This window comes from Eumetopias jubatus, unplaced genomic scaffold (assembly GCF_037043125.1).
Source record: "Eumetopias jubatus isolate StellerSeaLion01/CBP00866 unplaced genomic scaffold, mEumJub1_p1.0 scaffold_10, whole genome shotgun sequence".
NCBI classification, from domain to species: Eukaryota; Metazoa; Chordata; class Mammalia; order Carnivora; family Otariidae; genus Eumetopias; species Eumetopias jubatus.
The window spans coordinates 11,799,334-11,818,690 of record NW_028274816.1 but is presented as its reverse complement, the minus strand read 5'-3'; the positions used below and the strand labels follow the sequence as shown (position 1 = coordinate 11,818,690).

Genomic DNA, 19,357 nt, shown 5'->3' with positions numbered 1-19,357 from the left:
AGCCTAGCGGTACCACTGGTGGAACATGGTGGCCGCCCCCAGCCAGTTCTGTTGTCTTGATTTATCTTCAGGCAGAGGGGAGCCCAAGCCTTCTGAAAACTTAGTCCACTATGTAAACGGAGCGGGTAGGAGCTGGGCCCGCCCCTCCCCACAGCTGCACTGAGCGGCAGCAGAGTCTGCAAGCCTCTGAGGCGGGGACGGAGCACTGGAAGGGGTGCCGAGGAAGGAGTCAAAGGCAGGGCAAGGATCATTTATTGAGCAATTTCCATCTGCCAGCCCCGCACCAACGACCTCTCCTCCATCCTCCCAGTGGCCCTGGAGGTTGGCACGATTATTAACCGCCCTCAGTAGGGAGCGGCCTTCATTCCAATGTCACCCAGCAGGAAACAGTGGTGCCTGGACTCCAACCAGGTGCTCTGGCCACAAAGCCGTGTTCTTAATCACTCACTCCACTGAGATCTGGGAGCCAAGGCCAAGTCCTAGTCATGCTTGAGACTGTGGTGACACGCTGTCCCCCTCCAGGCCTCAGCCTCCCTGTGTGTACGAGCAGAGTGGAGTAGATGGCCTCTGTGTGCCTTCCGGTCTGACCTTTAGGGGCTCATCATCTAAGAGCCAAGTTCAGCCAAGGACTCCAGGAATGGGGGAGGCAGGCAGGACTCCAGGACTGCAAGCCTCAGTGCACATGCTGCCCAACTGACTCCCTGGGGGCTAACTCCCCACTCAAGCCTCCATCCTCTGCCCTGAGGTGGTCAATGGGCCAAGGTCAGAGTGTGTGGTGTGGGGTCACCCCTTTCCCTGATTCAGACTGTGCCCCCCCACCCCCCAGCTGCCGCGGTGGAGTTACATCTCCTCCCAGCCACAGAGCCTTCACTTGCCAAGACGGAAAGTGTGAACATTTGCAATTCATTTCGGGCTGCTCTGTGGCTGCAGAAGCCTGCTAAGAAAAGCCCCATCCTGTTCCAGATGCAGTCTGGACAGAAAGAAGCAATGCTCTTGATTTTCTCATGAGCCACTTTATATAAATAATTAAAGACAGGGCACAGGAATATCCTGAATGAAGCTCCCCATTCTGGAAAGCTCCCTTCGCAGGGACTGCCCTTCCCTGTTCAGCCGCCAGAGCTCTGGGAGATTTACGCAAAATGTGGACCGTGGCTTCTTTTGGGGGGATTTACAGAAAATGTGGGCTGTGGCTGCAGTATGACTCGTTTCCACCTGGTGGGGGGTTTTCCCTAGGGCAGCATTCCCGCCACTGCCACCAGCCCCTCCTCACTCCGAAGGGGAGGGCATGACTCCTCGAACGTGCCTTCGCACAGAGGAACTGAGCAAGCTCAGCTCTGCGCCTTATCATCAGTCTGTGGCTTTGCTCAGGCGGTTCCTCCTGCTGAAAATGCCCTCCCTCTGCCCCGTCCCCATCTGCTCCTGTCCTTAGAGACCTGGGCCAAACGCCACCTTCTCCATGGCCTTAGCTTTTAAAGAGCAAATGCTGATGCAGGATCTCTCACTTTTTTAACCACGACAACTCACGGTAATAAACACCTTGTACACGGACACAAAACACACTCAAACACGTGATTGCTATAGCTAAAATCCAAACCCCACAAGCCAGCTCCAACTTTACTGTGTGCAATGCATTCCAGTTCGTTTCCTTGTCAAAAAATTATGGCGATCCGCTAAATTGATTTAAGGACAGTTGAAATGTTCAGTTTGCACCTCAGTTAAAATGCAACCTGAGCACCTGATATGAAATGATCTCTAAAGCCAAGTCAAAAAATTAAAAAAAAAAAGGCAAAACATAGAATAGTATGTGTACAGTTTGTGACCATTACCGTTTATTTCGAGGGGGACACACGTGTGTCTCTGGATGAAGACTCAAGAAACAGTCACAAAGGGTGACCCATGCCTGTCTGTAATGCACATAAGATGATAAGCAACCGGAGAAGGACCGTGCCTCGTTTATTCCTACATCACTAATACTAGCTTCAAGCCTGGCACACAGTAGGTGTCCATAAAGGCTTAACACGCTGTACTGAATTCAAAAGAACACTCAGTGAGGCTCCCTAACTTATTTATCCACCCACCCTTTTTCCTTTCTTCCTACCTTCCTTCCTTTCCTCATGAATCCTTCACTAAATACTTACTGAAGACCTACTACGTGCCAGGTGCTGGGATGGTAGTGGTTCTCACCTGGTTTTGCTGTATCTCAGAATTGCTTGCAGCCCTGCTCTGCACTTTATTTGGGTTCCTCCTTGGGGCAGACATTGTGTCTTCAACATGCGGACAGGAGGTTCCACGTCAAGCCTTTCTTGACAGGTTTCAGCCCTACTGGCTGCCAGTCCCCTGCCACTACCTTTGCTCTCGATGGCATGACCAAGGACTCTAGGAATACCAGAGATCACCCTGATGCATGCCACTGGCCCAGTCACTTGTTTAATAAGGCTTCTCTCACAAAGTCCCACCTGCCTGATTACAGTAGACTGTTGCCTCATGACCCCCAGTGAACTCGCCCCTGGGTTAGTCCCCTCGCACACTGACTCTCGGCTTTACCACAAGATTTGTCTTGGCCATTGGGCCAACAGCAAGCATGACACAAGCAGAGACGAGAAGAGCTACTTGCACGCTGGGGCTTGTCTGCCTGGAACATGCTCTTGGAACTCGGCCGCCATGCTGCGAGAAGCCCAAGCCACTTGGAGAGGTTTTGTGGAAACAACCCAAGACGCTCTGGTTTATGGCTCCAGCTGGGCTCCTAGCCAGGAGCAACTACCATCCATGAATGTGCACCATCTTGAACATTCTAGCTCAGCCAAGTCCCCAGATATGGAGCCAGGCAACATCACATGGAGCAGAAGACCCACCTGTTGGATCTCAGTCAACCCACAGCATCGTGAGAGGTACCAAATGGTTCTTTGACATCACTACATCTCAGGCTGTTTTGTTACACAGCAGTAGCTAATCACAACACTGGAAAGACCATTTCTCACCTATAGCCTCGTTAAGACAGTGGAGCTCCTGGGCGCCTGGGTGGCTCAGTTGGTTAAGCGACTGCCTTCGGCTCAGGTCATGATCCGGGAGTCCTGGGATCGAGTCCCGCATCGGGCTCCCTGCTCGGCGGGGAGTCTGCTTCTCCCTCTGACCTTCCCCCCTCTCATGTACTCTCTCTCTCTCTCATTCTCTCTCTCAAATAAATAAATAAAATCTCTAAAAAAAACCAATATAAACTTTAAAAAAAAATGACAGTGGGGCTCCACATGGACCCCACAGGGTCCAAATGGGGTTGTTCTGATGTTCCCCGGGCTCAGAATCAACATGGGCCATGAGATGCGTGTACTCCCCCCGAGGGACTGAATCCAGGGGTAGGGGGGAGGTGTCACCCAGGTCAGAATGCCGACTCTGGTGGCCCTCCTCCCCCACCAATGCCCCTCTTCCCAGGAAACCTAGACCCTTGCAGGCGCTCAGTACTCTGCTGGACAAAGCGCATGGATGTGATAGTGAAGGAAATGGTTATATCCCGGAGAAGGATGCAAATGTGCATCCGGTTTTAGGCCAGACTTTGCGATTTATCAAACACATGTCAACAGGTCACTTGAGGCTTTTCCCCAAGACCCTTGGGGCGTCCCAATCCCTGGGGGCTTTGGTGGAGAAGTGTGGAGCCCTGATGGACCCTCTCACCCCTGGGTGAGGGGGCCCTGGGCTTCGGGAAGGGAAGGGGCTTGCCGCGGACCTCCCAGTCAGGCAGTGGCCGAGCCGGGACGGGGGCAAACCCGGGCTCTGGACCTCCGCCTCCCCCACCCTTGCTTTTTGCCGACCACCTAGTGACAGCTAGGAAAAAAGATCTTCTCTTCCAGGCCAATGTCCCAACTTAAATAGAAACACAGATATTACCTTTCCTGAGGTCTTCACTCCTTTCCAGAGGCTAAAAAACAGGATGACCACGACGACCATCAGACAGAGTGAGAGTTGCCACTGGGGCAGGCCGATGTCATGGATCCCGCTGCTCTCGTGCAGGTGCAGGACGCCACGCCTGCCCAGAGGAGAGGGGAGGGGCCGGGGGGGGGGCGGAACGGTGTTGTCAGACAAAATGACCGAGGCCGTGGCCGCGGGCCAGTCCCCGAAAATGCCCACCGATGGAGACTGGCCTTGGGCTGCACCAACCCCTGCCCTGCATTGTGTGGGTCTGCCTTGCTCAGTGGTGGCCAGTCCCGGGGACGGGCCTGCCCTGGGCCAGCAGAGCAAGTCTTCCCGCTCACGTCTGTTTTCAAAACAATAACACAAATCTCAGGAGTGCCACCGGCACGCCTGGTCCTAGGGCGATGGTGGAAAAATAACAGGAAATGTCCCGGCCCTTCAAGTGCTCACAGCCTAGAGCAGCGGAGTGATGGGGTAATTCTGACCTCCCCCCAACCCCGGGGAGACAATAGAACATTTGGCAAGGTGTGGAGACCTCTCTGAGGTCATGAATTAGGGAGGGAGGCTGTGCTCCTGACATCTGGAGGATCATGACCAGGGACATCGTACAATGCACAGGACTGCCTCTAACAACAAAGAATTATATCCAGTCCCAAATGTTCATGTTGCTGAGTTTATACATCCCTGTCTAGGGACTTAGATGAGAATAAACGTTTCTTCTCTTTGGGAATAACCACTAAGCTAAAGGTAAGCATACCCCATGCCCCGGCAATCCAATTCCTGGGTATGTACTCAACCGAAATGTGTACATATGTTCACCAAAACACATGTTCTAGAATGTTCACAGCAGCATGAACCACCATCACCTCAAACTGAAAAAATACTCAAATACCCATCGACAGTAGAATGGATCAATTATGATACATTCATAAAATGGAATATCAGGAGGCAACCAGCTCTCTATGGATGGACCTCTCACGCAAAATCCTGTGAGAAAGAAGTCAAAACCAAGGGGCGCCTGGGTGGCTCAGTCGGTTAAGCATCTGCCTTTGGCTCAGGTCATGATCCCAGGGTCCTGGGATCGAGCCCCGCATCGGGCTCCCGGCTCAGCAGGGAGCCTGCTTCTCCCTCTCCCTCTGCCTCTCCCACTGCTCATGCGCTCTCTCTGTATCTCTGTGTCTCAAATGAATAAATAAAATCTTAAAAAAAAAATGAAGTCAAAACCAAACCCAAAGAAGTCGGTACTTTCTAATTGCACTCATATAAACTACAACAGGCAAAACTAACCTGAGGAGTTAGAAGTCAGGAAGGGCAGGTGCTCCCCGGGTGGGGACGACAGGGGTACAGAATGGGAAGGGACACTGTAGGAATTTCTGGGACACTTGCCAGTTATGTTTCTTGATCTGGGTGCTGGTAACATGGTTGTGCTCCGGCTGTGACATTCCTGAACCATCCCTCAGTGACATGCACTTCTTGACAATACTTATAATATGAAGTATCCTTTGATAAAAAGTAGGGTATTTGAAAGTAAGGAAAACAAACAAATAGAAGAAAAATGAGGTTTGAGACTACTGGGGTTCCTCATTCAATCTTCGGTGAAGAAACAGTAGAATTGCACAGAAAATGACCAATTGCTAATTAGAATCTAATCCAAGTCATAAGGATCAAATCAAAGGTCAAGTGAGACCAACTGATACAATAAGAGACCAGGTCCCAGGGGAGGGAGGAACCCCCCCCCCCCCACCACAATTCCGCATCCCTGAAAGACAAAGAAAGCAGAACTGTTGCCATGGAAGGGGGACAGCCTGGGAAGGTGTCCCCCTGCACCCAGATCATTCGTCCCTCAGTTCATCCTGGGCCTCAGCTGCACACAATGCCTTGTGGGGGGGGGGCTTACATTCTAGCACCAGAGGCAGAATTACGAGCACAATCACAATAAAGTGTGACAAGCGTTGGGAGCTGAGAGCTTCAAGGGCACCCAGAACTGGTCTCTGTACCTCCACTGCACCGCACCCCACACCCAGAGGCTACAAACTACCAATACCCTTCAAGGCCCCCGCTCTAATGTCATCTCCTCTGGGAGGCCTCCATGATCACCCCTGGCAGGGATCTTTCAACCCTTCCCATTCCCGTGGCTCTTGGCTCATTTCCCAAGCCACGCCTGCTCCTGCCACACGAGGGCTGGCTGAATGCAGAGCTCTCCCTAGGGTAAGGAGGTGGAGGAGCCATCTCTGGGTCCCCAGTGTTAAGCCCAGGCCTGACAGTTAGGCTTGTTGGATCAGAGCAGATTGTTAGATCAGGAACACCTGCTCACAACCTTTCTTGCTGAATCCAATAATCCATCTTCTAAAAAAGGAGACCCAGGACCCACCCAAGAGGAACGAGGGAGCACAGAGGGTCAGCCTCCCACAGGCCCTCACTTCTCTCAGCAGCGAATCCCCCAACCTGGAGGGGTCCTCACCCTTCTGTCCAGGTCCCTCACACTGTCCAGGGTGACTAGTGTTGAAGGTTAAAAGTAGCGTGATATATTGTCCTTCCCTAGAGGAGTGCTTTAACTCAAAAGAACAACACACTAATGGCAAAACTTTGCACGCCCACAGTGGATAAACTGGGCGGGTGGGGGATGGTCAGTTGTCTCTCTGCCTGTCTGTATCTCTGTCTCTCTACCCCCCAACCACCCCTCCTCCCTTCCCTCCTCTTCCTCCTCACCCACTCCCCCCAAAAGAGAAATTCAAGGTACGGAGAATGTCACTTGGAGGCCTATCAACTTCTCACCCTGCACATTTGAATCACGCAGAGGTCTTTTTAACAACTCCTGATGTCTGGGCCCCACTCTCAACCAATTAACTTAGAACGCATGGGGGAATGGGCCTGGGCACCAGCATCTTTTAAATTCTCCAGGAGATTCTCCTGGGCAGCCAAAGCTGAGAACCGCCCGCCACCCCCACTCCCGGACAATAGGTCTGCCTAAATTACAGGTTTTCTTTAGAGCAAGAGTCTTCCAGAAACTGTCTTTACTTTCCTGGCAAAATAAAATTGGCTTTCTGTGCCTAAGGGGAAAAAAAAAAGGCTCAGGAGAGACTCATAAAATGTGGGCTTGGACGATTTTGTATGCCTGGGGATCAGAGGAGCCCACAGAATCAGACGCAGAGGGCTGTGCTCGCTAGGAGCAGTGCATTAGACCCTGGAAGATGCTGGGGTTGTGGGGAAAGTGCATCGTGAGTCTGGAAACTTGGTTAGCTTATCCTTGGGCAGGTGACTGCATTTGAGGAGGCTACCACTGCCCTTGTGCGTGAACTCATGCGTTCATTTATTCATCCATTCCAAATTGAGGTCTATTATCTGCAAGAACATGAAGGCAATTAGAAGAACATGGCCCAAAATGGGGGTCAGACAGACCTGGGCTCCCGCCTTGGTGCTGCCACCAGCAACCGGCGGCCTGAATCCTTCCTCTGGTTGCGCAAACTCATTCTGCACGTCTGCGGTGAGGCAGGCAGTGCTAGGGGCCGGGCACACGGCTGTGGACAAGCAGGTGTGGGCTCCAGCCACATGGAGCTCCCACGGGGTTGGGGAGTGGGCACAGAAGCTGGTGCAAACATTCCCCATCTTGAGCCCTTTCCTTTCTCAGGAAAATGCTTCTCATGAGGATGAAATCACAGAACATGAGACAGTGCCTAGAACTCAGGATATGCTTCACAAATGGTAATAGTAATTATCATGAGCCAGTCCCAGCCTTCAAGGAGCAGCAAAGGAGCTAAGGAGCGCCCCCAAAATGACCGAGGGAGTTAGCCCCAGGGAGTCAGCCGGCAGGTTCCCAGGGAAGGGGTGGCTGGTACCTTCTCTGCTGGGCGTGGGGGAGCAGGTGAGCTGAGAGGAGGTGCAGAGGTGTGGCAGAGGGAGAGAGGGACAGAGGGGGAGGTGGATGGGCATATGTGTCTGCAGGTGAGCAAGTATGAGTGAATGGGCAAAGCTGTGTGGCCCACAAAGGCCCACGTACCCCCTCCCCGGACAGCCCTCATCCCTGCGCCCCCCCCCCGCCCCCCGCCACCAGATGTTGTAGCTTTAAACTACCCAGCCTGCATCAGCTGCCCCATGCAATCAGCTTCGGTGTCCGGCCCTCCTAAGCCTGCCTCCTGGTCCGCTACCAACGTCACCACCCTTTCAGCCGTGTCCCAGGCCAGACCCACATTCTCTTCCCCATGGACCATTACAGAAATCTCCCCGCATCCCCACTACCCAGTCTCTCCATGGCCCCTTCACTCCAGTCTGGGCTGCTGTAGAACCAGCCATCTGACTGTCCTAATCGGTCGCTCTCTCACCAGAGTCCTCAAAGGCTCTTTATCACCTCCCTCAGTGCTTCTCCCTGGGGCAGTTTTGGCCCCACCTCCCCAGGGATGTTCGGCAATTTCTGGGTTGTCACATCTGGAGTGGAGGGACATGCTGCTCCCATCTCGTGGGCAGAGGCCAGAGATGTTACTAAACATCCCAAGTGCACAGGACAACCCTGCCCCAACAGAGAATTTCCTAGCCTCTAACGCTAAAAATGTGGAGGTTATGAAATCCTGGTCCAAAGGCTAAAAACATAAGCCTTCCAGAACCTGAGGCCTTTCCTAACTGTCCCCTGCCCAGGGCACCCCCTGTCGTAGCTCACCATTCCTTGGACTCCTGGCCATGGCCAGCCACTGTCATTTCTCCGTCATCTGAGGCTCTTGTTGCTCTGGGCCTTGGAACTTTCTGTTCCTTTCCATCTAGAACACACTTCCTGGCCCGATCTATCTGCCTGGCTAGTGTCAACTCAAAATGATGCCCTGACTTAGGCTCCTCTCCTATGCCCTAAGAGAAAGACAGAGGCGGCTGGGGGAAGAAGGATGGGGAGGAGGAAGGGAGAAGGAGGGGCAGGGGCAGGGGGAGGGGAAAGAAGAGAAGGAGAGAGGAGAAGAAGAAGAAGAAGGAGAGAGGGTGGGCCTATCCAAAAAGACAGAGAACCAGAATCAGGTGCTGAAGCCATCTGACTCTCCATTCTGCTTCTTCGTTGTTTTCAATGGGCTGAGGGTTGAATGGTGTCGCTAACCATCTGGCCCATTTGACTATTCAAATGATGATAAAAGGCACTGGACCCACTGTACTTGGCCTGAAACTTGCTAAAATGACGCCAGTGTCCAGCCAGAGGGTCGAAAGGCCCCCACGTGCATGTGAAGACCACGTTCAGGTTTTCGGGGCTTGCCAAATATTTCGCCGGTGAAAAGGCCGGACTCCTGAGCGGATTCCCAGGAAAAGAAATGTGAACCCAGCCTCTCTCCCCAGCAGGCCCAAGCCTCAGGGGTTAGCACAACTAACTGGGGTTTGTTGTACTTTTCCAGCAGTTTAATGAAAATGAATCATTGTAAAGTACATGGTCCAGGCTTTCCGAAGTCTGCGGGCCAAACGGACTCAGTTTCTCCCTCGACATTTGAGCGCAGAGGGTTAGCGCTGGGGTGGAGGGAGACTTCTCTGCCCCACTAGGGACAGGCAGGGGGTAGACGTTTTCTGCCTCCCGAGCATGTTCACCAAGGGTGCCCTTTTACACATAAAGTTACAGACCATCAGCCTTTCTTTTTAGCTGCCGGCTGCTTGGCTTCAGGCCTGGGGCCTGGGGAGAAGAGCGATTTTGTTCCCTTGGATGATGTTTTCAATCCATCATCAGCCTAAATGAGTACAAGGTGGCCACAAAATTGGCCAGCAGGATCTGGGGAAAGAAAAAAAAAGGACCTGGCCTCCTCAGGGTTGGCACTGGGATTCCTACTTGCTGCCTCCCCAGACTGAGATGGGGCGACTCTTTGAAAGCAGAAACACTGAAATAAAAGGGCCCATGTGCCATTAAAAAAACCCAGTAGCGGCTCCTGACTTAGTGACTTCGAAGCCCACAAAAGGCAGTTCAAGGTGAGAAAGAGGTGCATAGGAGGGCTTCTGCTCACCCACAGAGACTCCCGTACGCAGGTCCTGAATGGACGGAGGAGGAAGACAGGAGAGCCTGGCGTGCAGGGTGGGGGCCTTGACCCAGACCACCTGCGTTGGGATCCCAGCTCTGCCCCTTCCCTAAAAACCTGACCCGCCACCTTCTTATTTGTGAGATAGGTATAATTTCAACCTCCGCCATCTCTGCAAACTAGGTGGGGCTTGGGTGTGAAGAGATGCGTGGTGCCTGGCGCGTGTGCTGGGAAGCTTGCAGGGACTGGGGCTGGGGGTGAGCCCTGCAGGAGCAGACAGCTGCTGAAAGAAGCCCTGGATGCTGCTCCCCACCCCAGGCCCCCAGTCCCCAGGCCCCGCTCATGGAAGAATGTCATCTTCCTCCACCGCATTCTGCTCACAGCTGAGCCCAGCCTGGAAGAAGTTTAGGGCCGTAGCTGAAGTAATCTGGGTCTCAAAACCCAACTGGCCTCTCTCTCTCCTGCTGGGTGGGGGGGTCGCCGCTGGGGCAGACCTGCTGGTCATTTAGACTCTGGCAGAGGAACCAAATAATGACTAGACTGGAGACGACCAACACTATCGTTTTCCATTCTGATTTACAAGGACAAGGGTTGCCAAGAGCAAAAAGAAAAATCATACCTTTTCTTTTAGCGCAAGATGATGATGAAGGGGAGAGCGAGGAGCCAATGGCCTGTATCAGCAGCACCATCCTCCTCTGCTGCCTTCTGGTCCAAACCACACTCATAGACTACAGAGGCCTAAACCCTCCACCTGTAAGTTCCCCGAAGGTTCTGGAATTTTCTGAGGCCCCGCTCCTCCATTTCCCATGACAGGACCCTGTTGGGATGTCAGCCTGAACCAGGAAGAATCTTGCTCTGAGATAGGAAAGCAGAGTAGCTATACTATCAGAGTCTCCCGAGGAGCTGTTCATAAGAGTCCCCATGCCCTGGCTGCACCCAGACCCACGAAATCAGGGCCTCTGGATATAGGGTCCAGGCATCTGTGTGTTTTAAAGCTCTCCACGTGGTTCGGAATCGCTCCACTGGGCTGGCAGCTTGGCCTTTCCTCCCAGACTGCCTGGGTTCAAACCCACTTCGGATGCCACCTCTAAACTGCATGATCCTGGACAAGTGATTTCCTGCGTGGGCCTGTTTGTTCCCTCAGGCATAGAACAAGAATAATTCTAGAGCACAGTGGTCAGGATGAAAAGCCACGGTGCACAACGGCAGGGACATATCCTAAGCCAGACAAATGTGAGCTGTGACTATGACAATGTTTCTGAGTAATAATGACCATTGATAATGGCGAGAATGCAATACAAGCCAGGGGTTAGGACGACGGCAGGCTCTGGATTTCACTGCCTGGCAAGGCAGGGGCTGGGGTGAGGAGAAGGGGGGGTTTCTAGGGGCAAAGCGGAAGTAGGTGCTCACTCACGGAGGCCTGGGCCCGAATCTGGGCTCTACACAGCACGGGCTGTGGGGCTGTGGGCCAGTGCTTCACGGTCTCATCTGCAAATGAAGCTAATGTTCACCGCCCCTTCGTGTGTGTGCACTGAGGGAAAGAGTCACAGAAACCTCATGGGGTGGCTGTGAGCTTCCACTGAAGTCATGCATCCAAGGAAGTCAACAGAAAGCTGGATGCACATGGTGAGCGATGAGCTGTTCACGGGACAGCAAGGGAGACAGGAAAGACGCCGCTGTGAGAACAGATGTTCCCTGTAAGTAACAGCAATGCTTCGGTCCTTGGGGGCCTGCAGATGTGCTTCGAATCTGATGACAACGATGGACCCTCTCCCCCTCAAATTCCGAAACCTACATAGTTTTGCAGGTGCCTGCTGGAAATCCATACACAGAGGGAGGGAGGAGGGCATGCAGGGTGGGGAGCCTTAGCAAATTTGCTGCACGGGCTCACAGAGGGTCGGTGTGGGTCCTGAGCCCCTAATTTCCCTGAGTTCTAGGAAGCAGCAGACTTTCCAGAGGCCACTTTTAACCAAACCGTATCTCCTTGGCCCCATCACCCTGAGATGGCAGGGGTGGAAACTGGCCTAAAGGAACCCTAATCTCCAGATAATAGGGACTCACTCCCAGGTCCTTGGGGTGGAGAATCTGTCAGACTGATGGACGCTGGTCCTAGCATTCTGTCTTTTATGAATCTATCTTTTCTCATCCTCGGGACCTCAACTGTCCAAGGTGGTAGCCAACGGCCCCATGCAACTCTTTAAAGGTAAATTGATGAAAATTAAATAACATTTAAAAATGTAACTCTTTGGTCATGCTGGCCACGTTTCCACGGCTCCACTAGCCACATGTGGCTCCTTCACTGAACTGCACAGATAGAGAACCTCTCTAGACCAGGAATCCCCCAAGTCAAATCCACGGCCCCCAAGTCAAATCCAGGCTTGTGGCCTGTGAGCTAAGAATGGTTTTTATCTTTTGAAAGGATAAAAGGAAATAAAGCAGAATAGGCAAGAGACATGGAAGGCCCTCAAAGCCCCAAATATTTGCCATCTGGGTCTTTTATAGAAAGTTTGTCACATCCCACTCTAGACCACGTGCACCTTGACAGTGAGGTCCCAGTGGCATTTCCCTGTCCCTCGCTGCGGCTTGTAACAGGACTTCCTGCCTATCCGCTCACACTGGTGTTGAGATTGTTAAGTGGGGCTCACGCACCCCCTCCCCCCCCGCCCCAGGAATAAAGACAGTCCATGCTCCATTCTCAGGAGCCTGCCGCCGGCCGTGCAAACATTTTCCACTAGGTGGCTGAAGACAATTTGACCATCACCCACCTCAAGACCTAAAAGGATGGACTAGAGGATGACAGGATTCAAGGGAACCGCAAAATAAATGTCAGTGGTTCTGGATTTAAAACCACAGAATAAAATAACCATCCACGAGCCCGTACATACATAAATGAGTGAACGAGGAAATGCAGCTCAAAACCACCATGAGCTCTCAGAACCTCATACCCGTTAGAATGACCACCATCAAAAAACAAGACATAACAAGAGCTGAGGATGGACAAAAGGGACCCCTCATGCACTGGGGGTGGGGACGCAAACTGGTGCAGCCACCGTAGGAAACAGTAGGGAGGCTCCTCAAAAAGTTAAAAATAGGGGCGCCTGGGTGGCTCAGGCAGTTAGGCATCTGCCTTCGGCTCGGGTCATGATGCCGGGGTCCTGGGATCGGCCCCATGTCATGCTTCCTGCTCCGTGGGGAGTCTGCTTCTCCCTCTTCCTCTGCCCCTCCCCCTGCTCATGCTCTTTCTTTGTCAAATAAATAAATAAAATCATTTTTTTAAAAAAAGCTAAAAATAGAACTACCCTATGATCCAGCAATTCCACTGCTGGGTACTTAAGTGGAAACACTAACTCAAAAAGATACCTGCCCCTATGTGCACTGCAGCATTATGTACAATAGCCGAGACATGGGAATAAGACATCCACGGATACATGAATGTATAAAAATGATGGAGTGTGTGTGTGTGTGTGTGTGTGTGTGTGTCTGTGTGGGGGGGAGAGAGAAAGTGACACACACACATACACGCACACCATGGCATATATGCACAATATTCAGCCATAAAAAAGAAGAAAATCCTACCATTTGTGACAACAGGGATAGACCTTGAGGGCATTACACTAAGTGAAATAAGTCAGACAGAGAAAGACAAATGCTATATGTTCTCACTTATATGTGGAACCTAAACTTTTTTGAAAAAAACCCAAACTCATAGATAAAGAAGATCAATTGGTGGTTGCCAGAAGCAGGGGGTGGGGGTGGGCAAACAGGGTGAGGGGGGTCAAAAGATACAAAGTTCCAACTACACAATCAATAAGTCCTGGGGATGCCACGTACAGCAAGGTGACTCCAGTTAACAATACTGTCCTGTATATTTGAAAATTGCTAAGACAGTAGATCTTGAAAAGTTCTCATCGCAAGGAAAAATATTTGTAATTATGTGCGGTGATGGATGTTAACTGAAATTACTGTAGTCATCATTTTGCAATATATACGTGTTTCCAATCACTGTACACCTGAAACTAACATAATGTTACATGTCAATTGTATCTCAAAAAATGAATTAATGAGTGATTGAATGAATGAATAAATAGGGGACAACTCTTCCTTACAAAAGAATTCCAATCAATTAATCTAGGGGGAATGATGGGTAGAAAAATCACAATCAGACAAATGCTATCGTAATCATCTTTGCTTGCAAGAGTCATTGAAGGATGCTCAAGAATTGTGGGTCAAAGTATGATGAGAAACAAGATATTTAGATAACCTCAAGTGGCTCCACGGAAGACATTTGTGAATGACAAAAGGAATAATGCTCTCTCCACACAGAAGGAAGCTGGCTGCTGCGGTCTTAGCCAAGCCATCACAGTTAACGTCCCTGTAATAAGAGACTGGCATCACGTGCCACCCCGATCCGGCGCACTGGGAAGGACGCAGCACCATCTCTACAGTATTCTTGTCCAAAATGCCTAAGTTCAGTCTAACCGGGAGAAAAGAGCAAACCTATCCACATGGAGGGCTCTTGTACAGAATAACTGACTGGTACTCTTCCCAAGGGTCAAGGTCATGACACTCAAAGGAAGACCAAAGACTTCCCACAGATTGGAGACTAAGGGGAAGCGGATCCTGGGCCGGAAAAGGACATGAGTGGGAAAACTGATGAACTTTAAAAAAAAGGTCTAAATTTAGCAGGTTGGTTAACAGCATACGAACGTTAATTTTCTGATTTCCATCACTGCACTCTGGTTCTATAAGGGGCCAAGTGGGTGGAGGGTATACAAGAGCTCTGTGGGTTGCTTTTATAACTTTCTGTGTCTAAAATGGTATCAATATAAAAAGCGTCTTTTTGGGGCGCCTGGGTGGCTCAGTCGTTAAGCATCTGCCTTCAGCTCGGGTCGTGGTCCCAGGGTCCTGGGATCGAGCCCCGCATCGGGCTCCCTGCTTCGCGAGAAGCCTGCTTCTCCCTCTCCCGCTCCCCCTGCTTGTGTTCCCTCTCTCACTGTGTCTCTCTCTCTGTCAAATAAATAAATAAAATCTTTTCTTTTTAAAGTGTCTTTTAAAAAAGATGTTCTGTCTTCTACCACCAGTCGGTGACTCTCACGCACACGTGGTCCAAATACCTCTCCTGAGCTGCACGTAGCTGGCCTGCCTCCCACCTCCCGAATTTCACTCACAAGCTCCAGCTCCTCGCCCCGCTGGAATCCCCAGAGAGACAGAAGCATGAAGCCGGCCAAGAGACAGCTTCGAGGTCAGTTCCGCTCGGGTCCAAGCTACAGCTCCATCGGCCGAGCCCCTATAGATGACCCCTTGGCTGGCTTCATCAGTTCTCATGTCACCTCCTCAGAGAAGCCCTCCCTGACCACCTGAACTAATGTCCCTCCCCCCCAGCACCATCCCTTTCTACCACATACCTGGTTTTAGTTCCTTAAGAACACTTACACTCCCGAAAATGTGTTTCATTTCATGTAGGGCTTGCTGACTCTCTAAAATGTTCTTGCTTCCCTACCTGCTGACTCGTGTATTTCTCCCCAGCCCCACTCTCCTGTGAACACGGGGCCCGCCACTGCCCCGTCCACGGCCGGATCCTCAGCTCCTAGCAGGTGCTGGCTACTTAGCACACCTTACAAACCAGGGCTGAGGTTTTTCCTTAGCCTCTGGCCCAGGTCCTGCCCCGCACAGGGGCTGGAGTGCCCATGTGAATAGGACACGCGGCCGACGACTTACTCATAGAACTCTGCTGCGGGCGTGAACTTGTACTTAGAGTACTTGGTGTGGTTGCCCAGCATGGAGCTATTGAGGAGCTTGGGGTCGGTGCAGTTGGGGCTGTTCCAGGAATGGCCGCAGTCGGTCCAGGGCAGTTTGAGGGTGAAGGAGGAGAAGAGGTAGTAGAGTGACCAGGCAATGATGACATTGTAGTAGAAGCCAACGTAGATGGCAATGAGGATCACGGCGTAGCCCACTCCTGCATGGGGGGCAGAGTGCGCTCAGGCAGGGGCTTCCCCAGGCCCCGTCCCAGAGCCTCTCACGTCTCCTGGGGAGCCAGCTCCGACCCTGGCATGACCCGACCCCTCCGCCCCTCCTTCTCCGCAGCCCCACCCGTAGGCCATGGGAACCCACCAGCCCTTCGCCGGAGTGCTCTCTCTCGCCCCTGGAGCCCCTCGGCCCCCTCATCAGGTAGGCCAGAAGTGCCAGGCCCGGACTGCCCCCAGGCAGCCGCCGGATGTAAGTACCGGAGTGGATGGAGGCACTGGAGTGACCCCTCATCCTGCGTCCCTCACCCCTGGGGCGGAATAACAGTGAGGCCCACTAATGCTCTCTCCCCAGGGGGATGAGCCCCGGGTCCACGGCGGAATGGGCTTGATGACACACCTTTTACTGGCTGACTCCCCTTCTCTGGGCCCTACAAGGCCTTCCTACAATCACCTCCCAAAATAACTCCCTACACAAATCCTTGTCTCAGGACCTGCTTCTGGGGAACACCGAACAAACTCCCTGATTAGCACTGGGCCCTACTTTCAACCTTCAGCTTTGTGCATGTGCCAATCCCATCTGCCTGAAGATACAGGGAGCTCCTCTTGGGCTAGCTAGTTCTAGGCCTTTGCCTAGAGTAGACATTTTTTCCTGCCTGTGCAGCGTTGCTCTAAGGGAGTAGCCTCAAGCATTCTTAGCATGTGAGGTTTGGGTAAGGCTAATCCCTCACATCCTTGACCTAGCTATGGGCACATGCCTCAGGCCTGGCCACTCAGACTTCTGCTTAGCCAGAGCCACAAGGATTGGTTGATAGAGGGGCCTATGATTCAAATGAAGCCAATGCGAGTCCTCTTTGGGACGTTTAAGGATGATAGAAGGTGTCTTTGATTTCTTGTGTCACTGTTAAACCTGGTAGGAGGTTATCTTATTGTTGCTGATGGCCAGTTTTGCTGGCACCTGAGAAGAATATGCCTGAGATGGATGCTGACACTGACTTCTGATGGAGAGAGGTGAAGAGAGATTCCAGGTAGTCTTATTCAAGCACCTGCATCAAGATGCACCTGAAGCTAGCCAGAAACCTCTTGGACGTTACTGTATCATAAGCCAATTAATTCTCTTCTATATTAGAGCCACTTTGAGTGGGATTTCTGGAAATTAAACTAAAAAGTCCTGACTAATACACATGTCTTATAAGCCTCGTGTAGCAGCCCCTGTCTACTACAGGACTGAGTACAGAGAAGGTGGTCAAGAGACACGTGCCACCTGAGTAAAGATGCATAGGAATCATACCGGCCCTCAGGGCCATCGGGGCCCGGGTCACTAACCAGCGCTTGGGAGGCACTAATTCTGACTCCATGCCCTTCTCATCGATGTACAGGAGCCAAGAAATGCCAGTTGCTATGGCTACTTTCTCCAGATGTGCTCCAAGTCCCAAATGCAAGCAGGCTTCACCATGTCTCCCAACTGTGATCAATCAGTGGTGGTTGATGGATTAAGGACTGTGAGACAGGTCTCTAGCTGAGCCCAGAAAGGCCCATGAGTAGTTTACCATGTCTCTGCCGTGGGAGCGTGAGCGGAGAGGAGTGGGGTGCGCTGGGTACTTCTGACACTCCTGTAAATATTTCCCATGTGGGAAACAGACACCCCGTGGTCACTCAGCGGTGGAAGCTGGACTGGTCCCCAGGTTTCTAGACTTTCTAGGCTAAGCTGTTCCTGACACACCAAACGCTCTCCACGTAACTCTGAGCGGTGAATGCTCTTGACTGTGCCAATACCCGTGAACCCCAACCCCACCCCCGCCCGAGAGCTGGTCTACCTCAGATCCCACCTCTGGAGCAGTTGCTCCAAGGGGCACCGAGGAAATCTTTTGGACAACCTTGGACTCCCCCCAACCCATGCTTTACCTTTGAAGAATGGGCAGATCTTCCACACCGTGGCTGCCCCTTCTCGGTTGTACTGGCCCAGGGCCAGCTCCATGTAGAACAGAGGCATCCCGGCGATGATAAGGAACAGGGTGTATGGAATCAGAAAGGCACCTGGAGGACACAGAGGCAGCGCGTGACCCCCCAGAGCCCTGCCCAGCCTCGCGCCTGCCCCTCAGAGCGCCTGCCAGAGCCTCAGGGTCCTCATTCCCCAGGTCCCGGGCCACTTCCCAAGGTGCTTTGTGGTAGAGAAATAGAGTGACACAGAGCCATGAATACAAATAATTGCCACACTGATGATAATTGTGGGGGTACCAAGAATAGCCATCAGTCATGCTAATGAGGTTCTGTGGTCAGAGCAGTAAAATCTGGCTTCATCAAAGCTGAACAGGCTTGTTTCTTGCAGGATTCTTCTGGCCTTTGAGGACGCTTAGAGGTACAGGCTTCCCCAGATTCCTATAACTGTGGAACCTTTTCTTGCGCGAACCGTCGCTCTGGGGATGCCGATCGCCCCAAAGCCTCCTTGTAGAGGTCAGAAACTTGAGATCAGAGAGGGAGAGAGACAGTGCCCGAAGTTACCTATGATTGAGTTTCTAAATTTGCTTCCATATGTCTCATTTTCAGGTCACTGGATTCTTAGTTTCACTAAGAGACATAATCAGACAGGGTCGCTATGTCCCCCTACCCCCAGGAGGAAACTGATGGCAGAGAAGGAGAGTCGAATCAGTCCTGTAAGCGACAGAAGCAGGATTCGCATTCAGGTCTTCCAACACGTCACGCTCACTCGCCCTGCTACAGGGGCTGAAGGTAAGTAAACCCCGGAGCAAGTGTCTGAGCAGGGAAGGAGCCCACCCAGAGCATCGCAGAAACTAGAGGGGGCCCCTGGCAAGGAAGGGGCAGCGACTCCTCCCTGAGAGAGTTGCCCGTGGGATGAGACATGGGTGAGTTTCAGAGATGATTCTCCGTGTGCCCGGCAGCCCCGGGGTGAGCTTATGGGGGCTCTGAGGCCACGAGGTGACTCACTGGGCTACGTGCCATGTCAGGCCCGGCTACAAGCGGGACCGAAGCCAAATGCCAACTCCTTTTCCTGACGCAGCTGGAGGTGCACCTCGTCCCCGCCTCTGGCCTTTGGCTAAGATGCCGTAACCTTGGAAACCAAACGCTCTCTGGCCCACCCACACCAGCGAAGTGCAGAAACTGGGAAATATTTCATGACGGTAGCATGAGGACTGGAACGTCCTGGGCTGTGTTCCAGGCACTTTCCGGGCAAGGTCTCATTCCATTTTCACATCAACTCTAAGATGCAGAGATGGTTCTCGATTTTACAGGGGATCATGGCGAAGTCACATGGCACCCCGGGTCAAACACGCCCAGGACAGACTGTCAATCTCCACTTTCTTCCCAGGGCTCCTCCTCAGGAAGCCCAGGGCTCTTAAGGACAAAACATGAAATGTTGGTCTCAGTGCTCAGAAACCCTCTCCCTTCTGTAGCAAGAGATGGATCAGCATGGTGGGCATAGGAAAGAAACTACCAGAAAGTGAGTACCTCCTATGTATCGAGTAGACACTAAGCACTGGACATCTGGGATCCCATCTAACTTAC

The 19,357-nt window shown here is 52.2% G+C and overlaps 1 protein-coding gene across 2 annotated transcripts in view; it reads right to left on the bottom strand.

The window, feature by feature from the left end:
- SLC6A2 (solute carrier family 6 member 2) overlaps positions 1-19,357 on the bottom strand; it is a 47,753-nt gene that overhangs the window by 13,406 nt on the left and 14,990 nt on the right. For both annotated transcript variants that reach the window (XM_088027115.1, XM_028096519.2), the window contains 3 exons: positions 17,738-17,869; positions 15,588-15,825; positions 3,880-4,018 (listed from right to left, as the gene is read on the bottom strand). In XM_088027115.1, the coding sequence (XP_087883241.1) occupies positions 3,880-4,018; positions 15,588-15,825; positions 17,738-17,869 (509 nt within the window). The remainder of the gene's footprint in view (positions 1-3,879; positions 4,019-15,587; positions 15,826-17,737; positions 17,870-19,357) is intronic.